Raw genomic sequence first — 24,237 nt, forward strand, 5'->3', positions numbered from 1 at the left:
ATCAAAGGAATACATAAGAAAAATTTCTAGGATTTTTTTTGTGCCTTCTTTGTAGCGTTCCTTTAAGAAACACAGTGTCAATTCTGTTGGTTGACCATATTCATTTCTAATTGGGTTTAATGGATGTCACAATACTCTGTTGTGTCTTGTGATTATGGGGCTATGTCTAATTCCAGTTAAACAGGACCTTATAGTATATTTCTCCTGCCTCCGCAGCTACAGGAGTGATGTTTGGACAGATGGCTTCAGGGTAGAGAAAGCAGATTTATGGTTATCAATCTGCCTTCAACTTAGCGCATGGAGAGGATTTGGCACATGCTCTAGTGTACAAACTTTATCCTTAGTGGAACAAGAAATGTAAATATAGATCAGACTGTTATACTATGATATAACACGAATATAATTATTTCATATAATTTATTTCTCTCAATCAGGAACATAAAAATACTGAATCGGTGAAAGATGATTAGATTAACCCGTAGACACAAAACCTGTGCCTATAGCCGTCAAAAGATGGTAGCACTTCACAAACATTGCTTATAGATAACACAAAAGATAACCAAAACATAAGAATAAGTTAATATGTAAAATGTATTAAAAGTGCAATAACTTTCATGACCATCTTTCTATCATCACATGAAATACACATAAGCTCTATAGTCTTTTTTTTTTTAAGTTCACTTTTGTCAAATTTAAGACTTTTTTTTTTTTGTACCTTCTGCCCAAGTGTCCTTGGTGTGGTGTCGATATTTCAGTTCAAAACACCACAAAACTTAACCACTGAAGTTCCTTCCCAAGTACTTTATAATCACTTTAGCCAAGATAAGTTCTGTGGTCAGCTGTCTGATGGGATGGAGCTTGGAGGAACATTATCTGGTCCATAATCTGCTACTGGGATGTCCATGTTTGGGTCAGATTTCCCTGAGAGAGTTGAAATCTGGTTCATTTTTCCAAGGTTCTTAATTATTTGGAAATTATGTTTAGCGGTTTCCATGCAGCTGTTTTGCAGTAACCATCCATCCGATTCAGACTCTGGGTCACCCAAAATCAAGACGTTCTCCATTGCGGTTTGAAGGTATCGCACACCAGTAAGCACTGACAGCTAAGCGAAAAAGTTGATCTGTTAATAGTTGCATAATACATTTTCCTAAGATAACCTAAAGGCTTTTCCAAGAACCAATGATCTGGTGAACAAGCATTCCTATAAATCATTGCATCTCAAATCGTCAGATACTTTTCTGATGGATATAGAGAATCAGAGGCTGACTTCACACTGCCATTTTTCAACCCGTTGTTCTGATTTCTGATAGGACCCCAATAACTGAGTGAGACATTCAAAGAATGTCTAGTCCAGGCTGAGCGCCTTCCATTTGCATCTGTAGTCATTTACTTTAAGACAGAAGGTTCTTCCATCGTCTTTGCTTATCTCTCACATAGACGTTGAAGCCTTGTGGAGTGTGAACATGGCTAAGTCGTCTTTTCCGGTTTTAATTTTAAAAAAGTTTTATTTGGAGAAATATCTGGCCATGGCACCAAGAGGCACCTCCGATTTAAGGGAGACTACCACCAGCAAAATCACTTTAAACCACATATATACTGTTGTAAGGACAACTGATGGCATAGTAAGCATAGCTTTTATATTTCAAAGTGCAATTTTACTGGCAATAAAAATTATTTTTAATCTGTATGTAAATAAGTTCTTTGGCTGTTTCTGCCATTGTGCCTATTTTGCCTTTGGTTGCCACCCATCCCTAAAATAAAGATTGAAAGGTCCCAATGTGCACAAACCACCTGGCCGTGGCCCTAGTGCATTGAACAGGTCATTTGCATTCAGAGTAAAAGATTCTCAGTGGCAAGATTGCACTTTTGACTCACAAACAAAGTATGTTCATTCTGTCGCTATCCGCCCCCTCTAACCTTCAGCTGCAATTTTGGTAATGTTAGACTCTGTAACCCCTTCCCGCTCAGTGCTGAGAATTTATTTTACACTCGTTCAGTATGGTGATGTCATGGCACAGGAGCGGTGCCTATGGCATGACTTCTCGGTTGTGGCTGTATTACACAGCCGAGACCCAGGACTACTTGCTAGAGTCAGAGGGGTTGACATGGCTTTGTAATAATTGGCCTCCTGACTGCCTTTCCCATTGCATAAAGAAAGTGTATGTGCAATATAAGTCCCCTTGTAGTACAGTAAAAAAAAAAATTAAAATAAGTTTAAAAAAAAACCTTTAGTTTAAAAAAAAATAATATATATATAATGTAAAGATAAATATTAGATATCCTTGTGTTCATATAAGTCTTCACTATGCACAAAATAATGTTATTTATACCGTATAAATGCACTTCCACTAAAATTAGCAATAAAAAGTTGTCATGTCAAAAAATTATATGTTTTCCAAAATGGTGCCAACTGAAATTACAACTAGTCTCACAAAGAACAAGCCCTCACATGGCTGTGTCAATGGAAAAATTAAAAAAAGTTATGAATTTTGTAAGGCGTAGATTGAAAATATGAAAAAAAAAGTCAGTAATGCTGAAACTATCCTGCTTTATTGAATGGTTGAACGGAAATAACAGGTACTTTGAGAAATGTAATTTTATATATACATACAGTATATATAAAATATATTTTATAATTTTTTTTTTTTTAATCACTCAAGTAAGAACAATGATTACATGCAGAAGAAATGGTACACTTAAAGGTTTTAGTAAAAATGGCAGGTGAACTATAAGAAATATGATATTATATATTAGTGTAATAAAGTATTTCCATTGTTGTCTTGTCTTACCTCAAATAGCCAGACCAGAAGTACAGTAAGACCAATGGATTGCATGAGGTTGTCATAATACTCCAGGAGAGCTTCTCGGCAGCCCCGGGTCCAGATGTTCAGCTCTTCTGAGAGGTAGTCATAGTTATAATGAGCAGAATTGTTAGTAATCTGAGACTGGATACAAGGCCGGGGAGAGCTGGGGTTACAGCAGCTGAAGGGAACTCCATCCAGTAAGTATTTTCCATCCACGTTGCTTTTGAAACGACTGCAAAAGATAAATTAGTAAAGCAGTGTAATTATACTATAGTTGTTGTAAAATATAATGAGGCAGATTTATAAAGACTGGCACAGGGAACAAGTGATTTATAAAGAGGGTCCAGCCTCTTCATAAATCACCTGCACGTCCCAGCACCAGAATGAAAATATATGCCACTTAGGACCTTATGTTTTTTTCTTAGACTGCTACCTGCTGGGTAACAGGTCCTATTTACTTAATGGTCCCTGCTCCTGCCACAATCACCTCTGCTGCTTCCCCTTCAGCACTCTAGGGGGCTCCGTGCATATCATATCATATATATCATGGGACATTATATTGTGAAGGGGCCACTATGGGTCATTATAGGATGTGTAAATGGGGCATTATGTTGTCTGCGGGCCAGGAAAAGGGGCACTATGCTGGATGGGGGCCCAAAGTCAAAGGTTTGCTATTGGGCCCATTCTTTGCTAATTCTGCCCCAGGGTTGTGGCACACATTTATGTATAAACGGGTTTTGTTAAAGGTTTTATAATTAAAGAACAAAGACAATGAAATCTGTAAATGGGGCATGCATTCCCTAATCGACATAGACGAGGGGGACACCCCCAACTGATAAGGCATGTATAATATACAATGTAATCATTGCTAAAGCAAAATATAGAGAAAATGCAAACTGACCGCACAGGCCAACCAATATGAGCAGCAAAAACACATAGAGAACAGGGAGAGGGGGCAAGGCCCCAGAAGGGCAAGACAACAAACAGGATGACAGGGCCACAAACACAGACAAGGAGGGAAAGATCGGGAAGGGAGAGAAAGAAGGGAAGGTCAGGAATGCAACCAAGCCCCCCTCAGGAGAAAGAGGAAAAGTCAGAAGACTCCTGAAATATCACTCAGGGCCACCAGAGTCGTTCAATCCTGGAGGAGTCAGTAGAGTCCTCAGCAACCAGGGCCTCCATTCTCCGGATAAGGAGGAATTCCTAGAGAAACTCAAGAAGCGTAGACAGATTGGGGCTGTGCCAATGCCTCGGAATGACAGCCCTGGCGGCTGTGAGAAAATGCCCCAGGAGGTCTCTTTTGATATCAGACATCTTACCAGGAATGACCCATAACAGGGCCAGTTGAGGTGAGATTACAACGGTGCGCTCACACATTCTAGAGTACAGGGAGAAAAGTGCGTCCCAGAATGGTCGGAGAGCAGCACATTCCCACCAAATATGGAGCATGGTGCCCCTCTCGGAGCCATAGCGCCTACACCGGTCAGATACAGAGGGAAAGATCCTATGAAGGAGGTCCGGACACCTGTACCATCTGGTGAGGATCTTAAAACTTCTCTCCTGCACACTACAGGGCAAAGCCAATTTATGAGACAGCGTGAAAGCCTTATCCCAATCAGCCGGCAGCAGACCCAACTGAAGTTTGGTGTTCACGGCCACGTACGAGGGAGACCATGGTGTAGCATCAGTAAGGAGGAGGTCGTACAAATGACACAATGCGTGTTGGGGAGGGTCCGAGGAGGCAGTGGTGGACGCCAGGGCCAATAAGGGTGCAGAGAGCCAGGGCAAAATAGCAAACTTTCTCAGAAAGGATGAAAGCTGGCCATACTCCAACCAGGAGAGGTGAAGGTTCGGGTGGGACAGACACAGCTGGGCGAAGGGAAGGAGGGAGGAATCGACATCAACTTGCTGGAGGCGAACACCATCATCCTTTCCCCAACAGAGGAATCTTGACACTGAGCAACCCGGGGAAACATGGGGTTATCAAACAGAGGAGTCAATGGGCCCAAAACCCGTGCCAGCCTCTCGGTAGAGCACTCCAAATCCCAGACCTTAAGAAAATGCAAGGAGGTCTATGGTCTGGCACTCTGTCACAAACCCGGCCATGATTTTCTTATTGCAGTCTGTATATCTTCTGATGCCTCACTTCCTGCAGTAGATACATGGGCCACAATAAGGAAATCATGGCTGGGTTTTTGGTAAATACAAAACCATAGAAAGTTCCTGCATTCATGGTCATATCTGTTGCCAAACTCTTAAGACATATGACACAACCAAGTGTTTTAGAGAAAGTCTTTAAACTCTGCAAAATTTTTGATTTAAATTTGCAAAAATGTTTTGTCAACAAATGTCAGTACCTGGCCTCACCCAACAGTGTTAAGTTGGTATGGACCCTGGGGCTTATGTGTTAAAAAAAAAAAAAAAGTGCATTGCAGACCTGTATATACTACTTTGATGGAATGATGCCATGATTTTTTATTTATTTATTTTTTTATCTTGAAGGCACAAGTTTAGACTTGGACTTGTATCATAATAAAGATCTGTGCAGCATGGATCCTTAATACAACTGTGTTCATACGTCTTTTGGCACACATAGAGGTTAGGGGAGGGAGGGAGGAATTCCATTGAGGATTGTACCCAGGAAGAAAAAGCATATGGGGAAATCAAGCAAAATACACCGGATTTCAGATGTAATTTGCAGCAAAATATGACTTGTGCTACATTTATCAAGTTTATTTGTACATAAGGGCAACACAGTGGCTCAGTGGTTAGCACTGCAGCCTTGCAGCGCCGGAGTCCTGGGTTCAAATCCTGCCAAGGACAACATCTGCAAGGAGTTTGTATGTTCTCCCCATATTTGTGTGGATTTCCTCCCATACTCCAAAGACATACTGATAGGACAAAATGTAGATTGTGAGCCTCACTAGGGCATGTAGACACATGCAGCATTGTCTCAATGCCACTTGGTACTGTATACAAACAGGCACCTTCATGCAATTTTGATTTAAAGTGAATGTTTTATGAAAAAAATGCAAATAAATGTATATTAGTTTTAAAAGTGGAAACCAAACAATAAATTATAAGGACAAAACCTCCTATAAATAAGAGTTCAACATGTGCAGAGTTCATTCATATCACTAAGGCCTACACCTGCATGCAAGTGTCTTCTGAAAATCGCCAGAACTGGAAGGAACAAAAATCTGCTTTGAAGCTAGAAATGTTAAAAAAGTTTCATCCCATAAAATGTAGGAATTACACACCTTGAATAGCAAGTGAACCCCTAAATCCTATATATTTTTTGAAAGTAGACAACCTGAAGATTACATATGTCTCAATGGGTCATCAATAGCCACATCCACCTTCATGCAACTTTGTGACAAACACAAAACATTTTTTGAAAAAATGCACTAAAACACATATTTGCACCTAAAACTCATGTTCAATCTCACATTCATATACAAAATACATTTAAAATAATAAGATATGGTGTAGACAATGTATATATATATATATATATATATATCTATATATATATATAGATATATATATAGATATATATATATAATATACACTATATTTTCCGCAAACATCAACTACAACAAGAGCTCGGACTCCCAAAAAAACAAGAATACAGAAGACAAGCAGGATTTAGCTGTTATTCACTAATATGTTAAAAAGCTATACTGCACCTAGCAAACTGTGACACCAAAATCTAACTTTTTTGAGATTGCACAGCATACCGTATATAAGAACACAACTTAATATTTTATATATACAACCACTTTCATGCAACATTGCGGCAAAAAGAGATTGCTAGCAAAAATTGCACAAAAATTGCACAAAAATTCTAATTTGCCAGTAAAGTGCGACTCAAGCAATCCCTTTCTGCAAACAAAATGTGCTTTCTAAAAAACTGCAAGATGTCAGGAGTTCATACATACCACACATGTATATATTTACAGCGGCGGGTGTTAAAGAAACCCCAAAATGGCAGAAATGCGCCAACCCATTTTGTGCATGCAAATTAAATAGGACTTTACATAAAAATATTATTTTCCATCCACCTTTAAAAATTTTTAGGAATCTATACATTCATCTCTAGTGATAATCATTATTACTATTATTTTAGCGTGTAACGGATATCGTTAGGGGTGTATTTTACTTTAGAAAGCTCAGGTATGGACAGGACAGGGATTGGGTGAAATGTAAACTTTATTCATGATTTTGTGTATATGTTGTGTGTTTGGTGCGCCTTTTTTTTTTTTTTTTTTGGTGCTGCGACCTGGGCAATAGTAAATGCCTGGGTCACAGCGCCAATAAACTTCCTGGTTATGTCAAGGGGGTATAACAAAAGAATACCCCATTAGTAAAGCTCATGGGGAATTATATTATACCTGTATGTGACAATCAGACATCAAAAGTATGAAGTACTGAAGCTCCTTCTCCCCCCCTCCTGGGGTCACATACAGTTTAGGTACAGAGACAGAGAAAATGCTTCTCTGTCTCTGTGTCTCTCTGCATGCTGCAGCTGCTCCTCCTCCCCCTTCCTGCTTCACTAATGCTTCCCAAGACGGGGGGGGGGGGGGGGACACTTTAAGGTCCTGTATCTAAGGACTCATTTGGCCTATGAAGATAATTTTAGATTCATTTTAAATATGGAAATCTCATCTTTAAAATAATACCAAGATCTTCATAATAGCCCTTACAGATTTTTAGCGAATTGCTGTTAAAAACGCTGTCGGGAATTGAGATCTTCAATGAGATCTCAATCCCTAATAGCTTTTTCAACAGTGAATTGTTTTGGCACAGTAAGGTTTAACGTGAAGAACTTGGTATCTTTTTAAAGATGAGATTCTCATCTTTAAAATGAATCTAAAATTATCTTCATGTCCCAAACGAGACCAGAGATATATGCATTAGAATTAAGGACATAGCAGCTACATCCTCGGCTAGATAAGTGACACCCTGGGAGGACGTAGAGCTACGTCCTTGGCAGTGAAAGGGTTAAATTGCAATACCATGAGTCAAAAATGTGACAAAATGTTGCAGTGACCCCAGACGATACAATGTGCTCCACATTTGCCCCCAGATGGTACAATGTGCTCCACAATGGCCCCACGCAGTACAGTATGCTTCACAGTCGCCAACAAACAGTAAATTATGCTCTACGGTGCCCCCCACACAGTATAATATGCTCCACAGTGGTCCTCGTGCATTATAATATGCTCCACAGGTGTTAAATATCTTGTATTTGCCGGTGAGACTTGTGTCCACTGTTAAATATCCGTACCTGGCCTTATCCACGATAGGAAGAAGTCAGCTTGTTATAAATCAGTGTAGAGGTTTATTAATATCTTGAAGGAAAACACAGGAACAGGGAAAATGTCCAAAATAACACAAATATCAGTCAATTGTCAATAGCTTACATCTTCAGAGAAGTTAAATCATCTGGATATCTTGTAGTTACAGCTTGGTTCATGCTTGTCATCTGGTTGGTGGACTTGGGCTGGTTACGACGTCCATGGATGTCCATCTGCCTGGACCACCCACCCTGGTGTTCCCAAAGACAGACCTCCTGGTCTTCCCCTGGTCTTCCCAAAGACAGACCCAGACATGTGTATTTCTTACTCATTTATATTCATGAGTGGGTGTTACCTTCCATCTTGTAGCTATGTAAGGAGATTTCTAAAATGGTCTACTCTAACCGCACCCATGCACCCAAAATATAAGACTATGATGTCAGTAGAGTGTTAACCCCATGTCTGCTAGAGAATATTGTAAATATATAATATTTAACAACAGGGTGCCCCCACAAAGTATTATATGTTCCACAGTGGACCCGTTAAATCTCATGGTTTGCTAAAGTTATAGTCTAAGAATAGATAAGGTCATGAAGTAGCATACTGTACCGGATTCCGCATTAGTGAGTGAACAGGGAGCCTGGATAGGGCGATGGTGTGTGTGCCATCAGAGAAGGCTCTGTGTGCCCCCTCTGGCAGGCATGCCGTAGTTTCACCAACACAGGGATAGGGGTAAGTGTCCGATCATGGAGGTTCCCCAGCAATCATGAGAATGGATGATCAAAAGTCTCCCATGCCTTCTTCTTGAAAATGGAGCACCAGTGTGCTTGTGTGGCCAGCGTTCCATCCACCGCTATGGGGCTTCCAGGACTGCAGTCTCCAGCAACACTGGCACCCCATAACAATGAATGTAGCGCCAGACGCACAAGCTCACCGGCACTCCATCACAAGAAGGAGGCATGGGGACTTTTCGTTCCACGTTCTCCTGATCAGTGGAAGGACCTGGCAGTCACCCCCAGCGATTTGACCCATATCCTGTGAGATAACCACTTTTAAGAGATTTAAATATACAGTATCTCATCCACATGCAGCAACTTGTCACTTTGTGCTGGGATTTCTGTACCACAATATGAGAGTTATTGCTAAGGGTTTTACCTGTGTATTTCAACCTTTGCATAAGAAAGACCTACAAGTGAGACAGGTGTTTTTTACTGTGTTGGCATGCAGAACACACAGCAGAATATTCCTGTGTGACCCTTGCCAACTGATAAATTGTAATTATATGTAAAATTACCAGCGTGCTTCTTTGTTGTGCAGACCATGTACTGTATATATGCTTTTGTAGCAAACAACACTCTTAGGGACAAATATTTGTATAGTGATTAATTACTGTTCCAAGGAACTATCCAGTCTACCGGGGAAAGCTGCATGGATAGATTTACAGTGCCTTGCAAAGGTATTCATACCCCTTAAACTTTTTCACATTTTATCACTTTACAACCACAAACTTAAATGTGTTTTATTGAGATTTTAAGTGATAACCAACACTAAGTAGCAGATAATTGTGATGTGGACGGAAAATAATACATGGTTTTCAAAATTTTAATCAAATAAATATCTGAAATATATGACATCCAAAAGTATTCAGCCCCCCTACATCAATACTTTGTAGAGCCACCTTTCTCTGCAATTACAGCTGCAGCTCTTTTGAGGTATGTCTCTACCAGTTTTGCACATTTGGAGACAGATTTTTTTTTTCCCCATTCTTCTTTTCAAAATAGCCCAAGCTCAGCCAGATTGGATGGAAAGCGTCTGTGAACAGCAATTTTCATGTCTGGCCACAGATAAGATAATTCTTGCTCAATGGGATTTAGATCTGGATTTTGACTTGGCCATTCTTGTCCATGAATATTCTTTGATCTAAACAATTCCACTGTAGCTCTCGTTGTATGTTTAGGGTCATTGTCTTGCTGGGAGGTGAATCTCCTTCTCAGTGTCACGTCTTTTGCAGCCTCCAACAACTTTTCTTCCAAAATTGCCCTGCATTTAGCTCCATCCATCTTCACATTAACTCTGATCAGCCTCCCTGTCCCCACTGAAGAACAGCCTCCCCACAGCATACTGCTGCCACCACCATGTTTCACAGTGGGGATGGTGTGTACAGGGGGATGAGAAGGGTCACTTTTCCACAAAACAATGCACTTTGCATTTAGGCCAATTAAGTTCAACTTTGGTCTTATCTTACCAGATCACCTTCTTTCACATGTTTGCTGTGTCCCCTGTAAGGTTTGTGGCAAACCACAAATGGCACTTCTTATGTCTTTCTTTCAACAATGGCTTTCTTCTTGCTACTCTTCCAAAAATGCCAGATTTGAGAAGTACACGACTTATAGTTGTCCTGTGGACAGATTCTGCCACCTGAGCTGTGAATTTCTGCAGCAACTCCAGATTGACCTTGGGTCTCTTTTCTGCATCTCTGACCAGTCATCTCCTTGCTCATTCTGTTAGTTTAGGTGGATGGCCATGTCTTGGTAGGTGTGCTGTTGTAGAATACTTCATTTTTCATTTTTGGATAATGGATTTGAACAGTGCTCCTTGGGATTCTCAAAGTTTGGGATATGTTTTTATAATGTAATCCTGCTTTAAACTTTTCCACAACTTTATCTCTGACCTGTCTGGTGAGTTCCTTGGTCTTCATGATGCTGTTTGTTCTTCACTTCACAATTATTTGCTACTTTGTGTTGGTTTATCACTTAAAATCTCAGTAAAACATATTTAAAGTTTGTGGTTGTAAGGTGACAAAATTTGAAAACGTTCAAGGGATATGAATACTTTTGCAAGCCATGGTATGTATATACCCAGGGGTGTACATAAGGAGGTGATTTTATAGTTAAAACCACCTCCTTGCTGACCCTGGCTGGCCATTGTTCTTCTGAATGATGATGATGATCATCATCATCATCATTATTAGAAGATTAGTGGTTCCACTGCTGCCCTTCCCCCTTTCACCATCTCTGGCACTCCTCTGCTGAAGACTCAATGTAGTAGAATGGCTATTTCTCCTACACGCAATGCTGCTTTCGTACACCAGGACTACAGAAGATCAGTGGCAGAGATCATAAAGTGGAACGTGAAACGTGGGTATTGTCAAGGTTATTCAGGCAGCTGGAGGGGAAGGGGGTGTTTGAGACATTTGAGTGCTAATGGTCATCAGGTACAATCTACAGCCAGGGGTTAGGTTAGATTCAATAGTCATCACATAGTATCTGCAATCTCTAAACACCATATATAGTTTCTCCTTTACATACAAAATAAATCTATGTTGCTCAGCCACATGAAAGGTACATTAAATCTAAAACTAAAAAAATAAACAACCCAGAAATGAACAGTCTTGAAGACCTTGATCTAATAGAGCAAATTGGGTTTGCCACTTGGGACACTCCCAATCAGCAGCTTTTGCTTTGGTAGACTTGGTTGCTATATAATATACTTTATTTCCCATATTAGAATAATGGTAATTTTGAAAGGGATAAAAAATAAAATCAAATCTTTACTTACTCTATGGTCTCTTTGGAACTCATATCCAGGTAACGTATAGATATCCACTGGATTTCAAACCAGTCCCGGAAACCATTATTCCCGCAACACTGGAACTGAATTTGAAGCAAGTCTATTGTAGTTTTTAGGAAACAACGTCCAGGGATGTCTGTATCCTTGTAATACTTCAAAGCATCTTTGAGTCCTCGATATAGAGCAGACTCCAGCTCATTTCTCATAGTATAGCACATAATGGCCCCAGCAAAAACACAGAACGTAAAGAAAAATGTGCAGATTATATAGGGCAACATGAACAGCTTCCATCTAGTAAACTTATTGGCATCCGAACAGTCATAACAAATCTTTCCACCAAAGAAATTGATGATGCAAGCTATGGTGCCTACAGCAATGAGCATGTTGGGGACAGACTGGATGTTCCCACTCAACATTAACTCACTACGTTTTCTTATTTCAATTTTCAAATAGAGACCAAGGCTGAAAATAATGAGTCCGGTCACCACCGAGATCCAGTTAAGAATCCATAAGACTTGAGCTAATTTTCCTCTTCTTGTTTTAGAGAATTTCACTTTAAGAACTGCCATCTTGTGCTGAAGAAATCGAATGCAGATAGGTAGTGGTCTTCACACTAGGAACACAATAGCAGAGTTATGTGAAATAATAACAAATGTTATCACAATGAAATAACATAACCTTGACCATTTATAGCATATGTACAGGATATGTCTGGTGCAAGACTTGGGGGGCACCACAAACACTTGACAGTGATTTTTCACATGAGTCAATAAATGACAGTAAATGATATAGTTACAATTTTCAAAATAAAAACATTCTTATTGAAGGAAAGATTCTCTGCTTTGTAAGAATAACTAATAAAAAAACATACATAGTAAGTGCATTTATAGTCGAAACGTTGTTGCAACATTAACTACTGTATCTTGTTTCCATAAAGATGTAATATAGCATTAACCCCTTAACACGTATACACCCGGTGTTGTAAACAGTATGGTAAACCTTTAGTGTAAAGCTGATTCTGGCACTTCAAAAAGCCTCCCATTGATTTCAATGTGTTACGCACGCTAAACGGAACCCATTGAAGTCAATGGGATTCTGTTTTGCAGCGCTGATTTTAACGCGAATTATCGTGCCAGAATCAGCGCCGCGTTACATCGTGTGAATTTACCCTGAGGTTAGATTCCTATATGGTATAATTTTACACCATGGCCAAATCCACCACAAATTCCACATCTTACAATTACACTGCTTGTAAATCACACTTACATTTTACACTGAAACTATAATAAAAAGAAGGTCACATTTGAGATTTGTTTGTCCATCAGCTTTCAGCCCTGACTATACAAGCACGCCTATAGATGCTTAGGAGGCTCCCATACACAATAAATAGAGGCTAATCTCCCCAAAATCATCAGGTTGAAGTAATGATATATTATTCTACCAATATTGCCCTGTTATTGTAGTAGTGCAGGTAACTGAATACAACATGTGATTATACAGAGCTATCTATGTCTTATGGTTTTATCGTCATCCTATGTCTTAATGAAAACACTCACCTGTATTGAGTCACTTTACATGGAGTGAATCCCCGTTACATATATCCCAATCACTGGACTCCAGGCTGTGTAATGGATTGGCTGCTAGTTGATAGTAAACTCATGTGGTCCCTCCAAGGTTTAGGAAGGTTTGTTTTGCCTGCAAGAGTAGAAAACATAAGATGAAGATTTGCAGCGTGAAGAGTCTTCTGCTGTAATCCCTGCTGGACTAATAATGGCTTACAGATTTAATTGTGCTCCTTATGGTAGATGCAGCAAAGCACTTTACTAAATAGGATAGCTGACGGCCGATTGCACTTCTGTGATATTAGGTTCTACTTTACTGAAGAGTTTCTCTAATATTCTAAAGGTAGAATAGATTCAGATGTATTCCAATGCTCTATGACAATGCAACTTGGTGTAAAACTGACCACCTATGATATATCTCACAAACGCCTAGTGTCTCCTTGAGGCTCCATGTACTGTACTGGGAGAACTTACTCTGCAGCTTCCCATTGAAAGCAATAGGGAAAAAAGCCTCCCATTGATTTCAATGGGTAGCGCACGTATGCCGGCACCCATAGAAATCAATGGGATCTGGTTTTTACGTGCTCATTCTGAACAAGTTTCACGTTCAGAATGAGCAGCACGTATACTCCATGTGAAGGCTTTATGAACAAATGCAGAACGGAGACAGATAGTAAATTTCAGAAACCAGACTCCCCTGCACACTATGGTAAATAGGGGGGATGACTGATTTTGGTCCTGTATTTTAAAACATGCTTTAAATAGGATAAAGGCTTCTGTGGCTCTTGAATTGAAAAAGACATGATACAAATCATGATAGGTGATTCCTCAGGCAAGCCCCACAGGAGTGGAGGGGTAGGGAGTAAGCGCGCACACCAAAGTAGGATCTTGAACAGTTTATTAAACACGACGTGTTTCGGGCATCTGCCCTTTCTCAAGTGTGATACAAACTGTGTAGTGGTGAATACCAGTATGCTGCTTCGCTTCTGCGCGTTTTTTTTTTTTATACCTTGGCACGCTTTTTGTGGAGCGTTTTTTTTTTTGTAAAAACCGCTTCCAGGTGGTTTTCCCATCCTTTAAGAGAACAGGCCGCAAAAAAACGCTTCATGGTTTTTTGCAAAAAAACTTGTGCGGTAAAACCCGCTTCCCATTCACTTCTACTGCTTTCTTCAGGCGGAAAATGCCTGAAGAATGAAAGATTATGAATGATAATCTGTTTTCCCTTAGCCCAAACAGCAGCACAACTGGAGCCTTGTGCTGCTGTTGTGCGTAGGGGGAAAGATCATGTCACTTCTTTTTCTCTGCTAGCAGAAGAAAAAAAAAAGCTAACAGTCTACATAGACTAACATTGTATGGAGGAGGATTATGATGTCCACTTTCAAAATCCTCCTCCATGTCCCTGTGTGAACTAGCCCTAAGTTGTAAAGTGCTGAAGAATATGTTGGCGCTCTATAAATAAAATGTATTATTATTATTATTATTATTATTATTATTATTATTATTATTCTCTGTGCAATAAGCAACATGTAAGTCAAGTCTAAAAGACTTGATACAACTTTGCCAGCAGGTGGTGCTCAATGTAAAGGTTTGTAGATATATTCTGCAGCTATGAAAATTGACGATCTTCTCTCTTCTGCCCTTTCATACTTTGATCATCATTTACATTATAGTTTTTTCCTATTTTTTGGAGCTCAGACTTTGAAGGGAACAAAAGGACTGTTCTCATTGGCAGACTGAGCTTTGTCTGGTTAATGTTATCTCAGATAATGTTGTAAGATCATGTAACACAGTTCATCTAGTCTTGTAACTTTAGGGTCCATTCACACGAAGGAAAATGGTGAGGAATTTGGTGTGGAATCCGCATCAGATTCAGCGCTGAAAAAAAGCAGAAAAAGGAACCTATTGAAGTCAATGGGAGGCTCTTTTTTCAGCGCTGACACACCAAATTCCTCAACATTTTCCTCCGTGTTAATGGACCCTTAGGATCCATTCACACAGAGTTTTTTTGGTGAGGATTTTGGTGAGGAAAAAATCTGCTTCAGGAATTAGTAAAAATTTTTTAAAGGGATTCTACCACTAAAACACTTTTTTTTCTAGTTACCACGTCGGAACAGCCTTTAAAAAGGCTATTCGTCTCTTACCTGTGGAAGTGCTCTCCGCCGCGCCGTTCGTTCAAAATACCGGTTTGTACCGGTATGCTAATTAGTTCTCTCGCAGCGATGGGGGCGTCCCCATTGCAGGAGCAGCGATGGGGGCGTCCCCATTGCAGCTCGAAAACCGACCGCAGCGCCGCCTCTCTGGTCTTCAGTATCCTCCCCTTGCCTCTTCAGCGTCTGTCGGACGCCTGCGCAGTATGCTCTGCGCAGGCGTCCGACAGTACGCTGAAGAAGCAAGGGGAGGACACCGAAGACCAGAGAGGCGGCGCTGCGGTCGGTTTTCGAGCTGCAATGGGGACGCCCCCATCGCTGCTCCTGCGATGGGGACGCCCCCATCGCTGCGAGAGAACTAATTAGCATACCGGTACAAACCGGTATTTTGAACGAACGGCGCGGCGGAGAGCACTTCCACAGGTAAGAGACGAATAGCCTTTTTAAAGGCTGTTCCGACGTGGTAACTAGAAAAAAAAATGTTTTAGTGGTAGAATCCCTTTAAGTGGTTTTTGGAGCATTTTCTGAGACTTTTTTAGTTTTTTTCCTCCAGCACATTGTATGGACCTTGAAAAAACTGCTAGCGGTTTTTTCACACGGTTTTTGCCAATTCCGCGCCCAAATCCACAACGTGGACTTTCTGCCTCCCATTGACTATCTGAAGGAAGCTTTTTTTCCACTAGTGGAAAAATAAAGCGAGCTGAACCCATAGAACTCTATGATGAGGAATTTTTTTCCACGTGGATTCAGCGTCAAAATCAGTGCCAAAAAACTCCTTGTGAATGGACCCTTAAGGCTATGGCTACAGAGACGTTTATCACGCGATGTTGCACATGTGTCTGCAATTGCTTGAGGTTTTTTTTGTTATCTTTAAATATAGAGATTCACTTTCTACAGCTACATAACTACACATGAATTGAAAAATACATGCAATAATATTGACAGTAAACAATTGTAGTTGTAATCAAGAAAATCACCATAGAAAATCAATGCACAATTTTAAGTCATTCCACAAATGTCGCCGTGTAGAGAATTAGTGTAATATGGCTGGGGGTCATATTAGAACAGAGGACTAATAGCTTCCTACAAGCTCTGTGTACAGTACATGAAGCTCCAGAGCACTTGTGTAGGACCACAATTTACAGCCGTCCCATAGAAGTGACTCGTACAAGTGCATAGGTGTTTCCTTTACAGGGAGAATGTGAGAGAACCCTGTAGATAGAGAATAATTGTCTAAGACAAGTCATTAAAGGGGCTCTATCAGCAAAATCATGCTGCTAGAGCCCCACATACTGTATGCGTGAATAGCCTTTAAAAAGGCTATTCAGGCACCGTAAATGTTATATTAAACTACCCCCTGGTTTTAAAATAATACCCTAAAAAAGAATGTGATCTACTTACACATCGTGCACGATGGGCGGGCGGGTGTTCAGGGTGCGCCGTCTTCTTCATCCACGCCTCCTCTTCCTCCGATGTCCTCGTGTCCCATCTTCCTCCGGCGCTCGCGAACTGACATTGATAAAAAATGGCGCGGGTGCATGCGCAGTAGCATGCTACTTCTACTACGGCTATTGCGCATGCGCCCACGCCATTTTTTATCAATGTCAGTTCGCGACTTAGACGGGACCCGAGGACATCGCTGGAAGAGGAGGCGTGGCTGAAGAAGACAGCGCACCCTGAATGCCCGCCCACCGTGCACGATGGGTAAGTTGATCATATTCTGTTTTAGGGTTTTATTTTAAAACTGGGGGTAGTTTCATATAACTTTAGTGGTGCCTGAATAACCTTTTTAAAGGCTATTCACGCATATGTGGGGCTCTATCAGCATGATTTTGCTGATAGAGCCCCTCTAAATACTGTGAAACACATACATGTTAGGTATCCCTGTGTCCGAAATCGCCCACTGTACAAAGCTATACAAATATTTTACCTGGACGGTTAACGCCGTAGCCGCAAACATACTGAAAAGTCCCAAACCGCCGTTTACACACTACTAAAACCTTACCCGCGCCTGTATTTACCCACTTCTACAATCACCGCAGACGAAGTCGCGGGTACCAGCTAGTACTTAAATAAAACCACAATCCAGTATTTAATATTATTATTTTTTTTAGAGCCCTCCTGGGCCTAAAGCGGCTCGAATTGAATATAGAATGCATTTTTAGGGCTAATTTTTTCAGAAAACCCTGGGGGGGCACCCAGACCCCCCGTTCCCCCGGGGGGTACTCCATACCCCCCAGACCCCTCGCTATGTAGGGCTCCACCAAAGTCAATTGCCCAGGGCCCCACATAGCCTGGATCTGCCACTGGTCTGGGCCAAATCTTTTATGGCCACTTCATTGCTCCCTCCATACAGTGGCCTCTTCACTGGTCCCCCATAATGTATGGGGAACAGTGATGGGGCCATTATACTGTGTGGGAGCAGTGATGGGGCTAACATGATGTGCGGAAGGGGGACGTTTCACTGTGTGGGACATATTAAAGGGATTATCCAGGGTTAATCTTTTTTATGGCCTATGCTCAGGATCCCGTTTGGGCCCCCGACCAGTGCATCTGCTGTGGCTAAATGAGGGGCTCGGGGCCCACTGGGGGATTCACCGGTTTCCCGGTGGGCCAGTCCGACCCTGCTGACTCCTTGCCGCCGGTACTCGGACCGGTGCAACATGCCCTGCGGCCTGGTATTGGTCCACGGGCCGGCAGTTGGGGACCCCTGGACTATAGGAACAATATACTGTGTGGGGAGCACAAAGAGAAATGGATGGGAATGGACGGAGTCAATTTTTGAAGTTGGTGAAGCAAAATTTGTTGTGGCTTTTTCAGTCCTCTGATAGTTGGGAGGTATGAAACTATATATGGTTAGGGGGCGCTCACACTACCGTTGGTGTCCTCTCAGCAGTGTCCGTGGCTATTGTCCGTACAAGATTTTAGCAATGGACACTAGCTGGTCCGTTTGCAATTTCAATTAATTTCAAAGGGATTTTATCTGTTTGTGTCCTTTAGTGTTTGGTTAAAACCATGTCCGTAAGTCCATGTCAGTAAGTGTCTGTTTTGTTTTGTTACATTGAGGTCTAGGGGCAGCAGACATATAACAGACAGTAACTGATAGCCATCAGTTACTGTCTGTTTGTGTTTGTTATGATTGGTGTCCGATTTTTTTTTTTTTAAATGGACACCTTCGAGCGGACACCAACGGTAGTGTGAACCCTACCTTAGCAGACATTTACCGTATTTTTCGGACTATAAGACGCACTGGACTATAAGACGCACCTAGGTTTTAGAGGAGGAAAATAGGGAAAAAAAATTTTGAAGCAAAAACTGGTAAAATATTTAATATATGGGAGTTGTAGTTTTGCAACAGCTGCAAGGCCACATTGACAGGTGACCCTGCAGCTGTACGGGGATGTATAGGGCGTTTTTTTTGCGGGGCCAGCTGTAATTTTTAGTTATACCATTTTGGGGGATATCTATTGCTTAGATCACCTTGTATTGAAAAAAAAAAAAACAGGAGGTGATTTAGAACTTTTATTTATTTCATATTTCAAAGCTTTTTTTTTTTTTTACTATTTTATTCCCCCCCCCCGGGGGCTTGAACCTGCGGTCACTTGATCGCAAGTCCCATAGACGGCAATACAACTGTATTGCCGTCTATGGGACATTCTGTCTATTAGTATTACGGCTGGTCATAGAGACCAGCCGCAATACTAATATAGCAGTGACAGGCCTAGGAGCCTCATTAGGCTCCCGGCTGTCACCCGAACAGGTCGGCTCCTGCGATATCGCCGCGCAGGAGCCGGCCTGCAACTTTACAGGTACGGGGCCGGTGGGGACCGGCCCCGGGGGAGAAGGGGCCACGGATACTGACCCGGCATCCGCTGTACTAGAGAGGCGGATGCCGGGGAGGGATAGACGCCGGGGCCTGAGACATCGCTACGATCCTCTGCCATGCATGAAGCCAGCGGCGGGGGCACGGAGGAGCCCCTACCGCTGCTGGCTTCATGCAGGGCAGAGGAGCGCAGCGATGTCTCAGGCCCCGGCACCTGTAATGGTGTCTATCACTTGCCGGCTTCCGCCTCTCTATTACAGCGGATGCCAGGCGCCACATTCAGACTATAAGACGCACCCTTCTTTTCCCCAAAAATTTTGGGGAAAAAAAGTGCGTCTTATAGTCCGAAAAATACGGTACATCAATTTTATAAATTAAATTCAATTACTTGTGTCAAATCCTAAAATGCATTGCCAACTCAAGTGCATAATTGTATGGCTGCAGGCTGCATCAAAACCCCAGAGCAGAAGCGTAGCTAGCGGGGGGGGGGGGGGGGGGGGGGTAGAGGGTGTGGTAGACCTGTTGTCACTCTTCTTTTACGAAATTCTTTTTCATTTGCTCAGACAGAAAAATCAGAGGAGCTCTTTTCATTGCACAATCTGAATAGATTTAAAGCCATCTTTGTAGTTCCAGAGAAGTCACTTGTTTTCTGCTTCTTTAACCCTTAAGTACTACTGTATCATGGTTTCAATCATAATGATATATGTATGGCAGGGGCATAACTACCATAGAGGCAGCAGAGGCGGCTGCCATAGGGCCCGAGCCGTTAGGGTGACAGCCGCTACCGCTGCGTTTTTTTAATTTTTTTTTAAATAGGCCGTTACGGGCCCTATTTACTTGCCGATCCTGGCTGGGCCGGGATCGGCAAGTGACACCGCGGGCTCCACAAATACTATCATTATACTCGGATGTCTTTGCAGACCCCCAAGTATAATGATCGGCGGACTGGGAGAGATAAAGGGAACGTAAAAACTGTAACGTACTGTTACTTATCTCTCCATGATCCTACCAGGCTTCCTTCATACTTGTCTGACGTCTCTGACGTCACATGAACCCGGCCTGCCTACATGAATGACAGCAGCATTATCCCCTCTCCTATTGGTTTACATGGGGTGTAAACCATTGCAAGAACATAGGGAGCAGTTTTAATAAGACTGGCAAACTGTATGCCAATCTTATTAAAGTCTCCAACTGGCACAGGGAACCAGTGATTTATGAAGTGGATTCAGCCTCTTCATAAATCAGCCGTGTTTCCCAGCACCAGAATAGAAATCCACGAAGGTTACACAGATTACAAATAACTAAAACTGGCATAGAGGGATTGATCAGTCTTCTTCAGAAAGTAACAATATTGTATGAGTATGGATGTGGACAGAACAACCAGCCGTTACAGAGTAGGGTCCCAACCCTTAGAAAGTATCGGTAATAGACTCCGTAGACACGGAAGTGGATGCAAAACCACGTGATTTATTCACTTGAGTAAACAGGGTGTACAGTCATGGCCAAAAGTTTTGAGAATGATACAAATATTAATTTTTACAGTGTCTACTGCTTCAGTTTTTCTAATGGCAATTTGCATATACTCCAGAATGTTATAAACAGTGATCAGCTTAACAGCAATTACTTGCAAAGTCAATATTTGCCTAGAAAATGAACTTTATCCCCCAAAACACATTTCAACATCATTGCAGCCCTGCCTTAAAAGGACCAGCTAAGATCGTTTCAGTGATTGCTCCGTTAACACAGGTGTGGGTGTTGATGAGGACAGGGCTGGAGATCAATCTGTCATGATTAAGTAAGAATGACACCACTGGACACTTTAAAAGGAGGCTGGTGCTTGGCATCATTGTTTCTCTTCTGTTAACCATGGTTATCTCTAAAGAAACACGTGCAGTCATCATTGCACTGGACAAAAATGGCCTAACAGGGAAGAGTATTGCAGATAGAAAGATTGCACCTCAGTCAACAATCTATCGCATCATCAAGAACTTCAAGGAGAGAGGTTCCATTGTTGGCAAAAAGGCTCCAGGGCACCCAAGAAAGACCAGCAAGCGCCAGGACCGTCTCTTAAAAGTGTTTCAGCTGTGGGATCGGGCTACCAGCAGTGCAGAGCTTGCTCAGGAATGGCAGCAGGCAGGTGTGAGTGCATCTGCACGCACTGTGAGGCAGAGACTCTTGGAGCAAGGCCTGGTTGCAAGGAGGGCAGCAAAGAAGTCACTTCTCTCCAGAAAAAACATCAGGGACAGACTGATATTCTGCAAAAGGTACAGGGAGTGGACTGCTGAGGACTGGGGTAAAGTCATTTTCTCTGATGAATCCCCTTTTCGATTGTTTGGGACATCTGGAAAACAGCTTATTCGGAGAAGACGAGGTGAGCGCTACCACCAGTCTTGTCTCATGCCAACTGTAAAGCATCCTGAAACCATTCATGTGTGGGGTTGCTTCTCAGCCAAGGGAATCGGCTCTCTCACAGTCTTGCCTAAAAACACAGCCATGAATAAAGAATGGTACCAGAATGTCCTCCAAGATCAACTTCTCCCAACCGTCCAAGAGCAGTTTGGCGATCAACAATGCCTTTTCCAGCATGATGGAGCACCTTGCCATAAAGCAAAGGTGATAACTAAATGGCTCAGGGAACAAAACATAGAGAGTTGGGGTCCATGACCTGGAAACTCCCCAGATCTTAATCCCGTTGAGAACTTGTGGTCAATCATCAAGAGACGGGTGGACAAACAAAACCTACAAATTCTGACAAAATGCAAGCATTGATTGTGCAAAAATGGACTGCTATCAGTCAGGATTTGGTCCAGAAGTTGATTGAGAGCATGCCAGGGAGAATTGCAGAGGTCCTGAAGAAGAAGGGTCAACACTGCAAATATTGACTTGCTGCATTAACTCATTCTGTCAATATAAGCTTTTGTTACTCAGAATATGATTGCAATTATATTTCTGTATGTGATAAAAACATCTGCCAAACACATAAAAACCAGAGGGCAGCCGATCATGTGACAATAGAAGATTTGTGTCATTCTCAAAACCTTTGGCCATGACTGTAGAGTCCTAGTAGACCTTCATCAGACTCTGATGGTGATATGAGATAAGGAGATGGGCCAAACTGTAGTTTTTACGTTACATGGGGCCTTGGCCTTAGGCTGCGTTCACACGGAGTAACACGTGTCAGAGTGAGCGCAGTAAAACAGAATCACATTGACTTCAATGGGTTCGGTCTTACGCGCGCTACCCATTGAACTCAATGGGAGGCGCTTTTTTCACCTATTGCTGTCAATGTGATATGCGCATATCACATTGAAAGCAATAGGTAAAAAAGCCTCCCATTGAGTTCAATGGGTAGCGTGCATAAGACCGAACCCATTGAAGTCAATGTGATTCTGTTTTACTGCGCTCACTCTGACACGTGTTTACATGTCAGAATGAGCGGAGCGTTACTACGTGTAAAAGCAGCCTTAAAGGGGTTTTCCACTTTTCCTTTGGCCTGACCACCAGTATGTGAACAGTGGGGGTCTGAGTGCTGGCGAGCGAGCGCTGACACCCTTTCATTGCCTGCCCTTTTACCATTACACTAGCAGCTGTGCTGGGTATCGCAGCTCTTGTTTCCCATAGCAACCAGAGCTTTTGTAAAGGTGAAAGTTGGGCTCATTGGTAGCCATGACAAGAGCAGTCTCTCTATGAGGTAGTTTAGGTAATAGCTACGTGTATTATAGTGAATAAATCGCAGAGCTGTTAGGAATTTCACAGCTTCAGAGACAAATCACAATAAACTACAGTTCCCGACATTCCCTCGCGCGCATGCGCAATGGAATTGTGACGCTTCTCCCAGGTAACCGCATTCTCCAAGTAACTTAGGCATTCGCTAGGAGTGCCGGGGAAGGGCTTGGTGTGGGCGTATTTTTATTACAACTCCGCCCCCAGTGATTGACAGCGCCTCCTCTCTTTCAGTCGCATGCTATTTTCGCCAGTGACCAATCAGAGCAGGAGAATTGATTGCAAGGGGAGTGGAAGTTGTCAGAAGGAGGCGTGGTAGCGCCTAGCATGCTAGGTTTTGTCTTGCTTGTGTTGGTAGGGTAGCTTGTGACGTCTATGGTGCTGCAGTGATGGAGAGTGGGGGGAGCAGCCGGTGACCGGGGGGGGGGATAGTGGCGGCGGCGAGGCTCGGGACTGGCGGGTAACGGTTCGTCTGGCACCAGTATGGGTGTGCCTTATGTTACGGTTACTGGTGGATAGAGGTGACCTCAACATCTCTTTTATATTGGACGTGGAGGAACCCCCCTATTTTCTAGATGAGTGAGCAGGTATACGGAATGTCACCTCTGGGCTCACGATTGTACCATTGAGGTAAGGGGGGGGGGGAGGTGGTGCAGTTATCCTTTGGATTTTGTCTTGTATGTGTGACCCTCCAGTGTGTTACATTGTGACCCAGGCTTGTATGTGTAGCCATAAATCATGTGTGCTCTAGGTGGTCTGCATCTCTGTATACACAACATACCCTCTGCAATTCATTCATACATCATTGTGTCTCAAGCTATACACTGTCTATCTATCGATGTCTATTCCTAAATAATATGATTTATCACCTGTTCATTTATTCAGACCTCTACACCATAAATATCACACAACATTATGTAATATACAAATAATATAGATATCACTATTAGGATAAAATCCGAAGTGACAGGTCCTGGTGCCATTCCCTGTGTGTATATTGTATCTGATAGACCATTGGCCGATCTAACCGCCCCCTCTAACGATCATAGTGATCAATGTGATCGCCGCCGGCCGTGGTGATCATTAAACACAACTCTCTTATCGACAGGCTTTGTGCTTTATCTATGATAATTTTTTTAATTTTTTATTAATATCCTAAAGAATGAATTCCCATATTTGTCTTTCTTGGGGCTAGAAAGTGTGGACCCAGGTGTGCAACAGTGGGAGAGCTACACAAAAATGTGTTGGGTATGTACACACATAGTAGGGAGGGGCCCAGCTATCTGCTATTTCTTTATTGTACTGACT

The 24,237-nt window shown here is 42.2% G+C and overlaps 2 protein-coding genes across 3 annotated transcripts in view; one reads left to right on the plus strand and one right to left on the minus strand.

Annotated features, from left to right (window-relative positions):
• Positions 1–667: 667 nt before the first annotated feature.
• Positions 668–13,427, minus strand: LOC142214073 (photoreceptor outer segment membrane glycoprotein 2-like). Its single transcript, XM_075282804.1, has 4 exons — positions 13,231–13,427; positions 11,663–12,287; positions 2,790–3,036; positions 668–1,102 (listed from the first exon to the last, which is right to left on the minus strand). The coding sequence occupies exons 2-4, from the start codon at positions 12,241–12,243 to the stop codon at positions 836–838; spliced, it is 1,095 nt and encodes a 364-aa protein (XP_075138905.1). The 5' UTR covers positions 12,244–12,287; positions 13,231–13,427; the 3' UTR covers positions 668–835.
• Positions 13,428–23,244: 9,817 nt separating this feature from the next.
• The window catches only part of TTBK2 (tau tubulin kinase 2), an 85,147-nt gene continuing 84,154 nt past the window's right edge, over positions 23,245–24,237 (plus strand). For both annotated transcript variants that reach the window (XM_075282816.1, XM_075282817.1), the window contains exon 1: positions 23,245–23,559. The gene's annotated coding sequence lies outside the window, so the exon portion shown is untranslated. The remainder of the gene's footprint in view (positions 23,560–24,237) is intronic.

Source organism: Leptodactylus fuscus, chromosome 7 (genome assembly GCF_031893055.1).
Source record: "Leptodactylus fuscus isolate aLepFus1 chromosome 7, aLepFus1.hap2, whole genome shotgun sequence".
Lineage (NCBI taxonomy): Eukaryota > Metazoa > Chordata > Amphibia > Anura > Leptodactylidae > Leptodactylus > Leptodactylus fuscus.

Bases quoted from the DNA above. Each gene is read 5' to 3' on its own strand.
- LOC142214073 (XM_075282804.1), bottom strand. From the start codon at position 12,243: ATGGCAGTTCTTAAAGTGAAATTCTCTAAAACAAGAAGAGGAAAATTA. The intron at 3,037-11,662 runs GTAAGTAAAGAT...TATCTTTTGCAG, and splicing joins AGTTCCAAAGAGACCATAGA to TCGTTTCAAAAGCAACGTGG. The intron at 1,103-2,789 runs GTAAGACAAGAC...TTTTTCGCTTAG, and splicing joins TTCTGGTCTGGCTATTTGAG to CTGTCAGTGCTTACTGGTGT.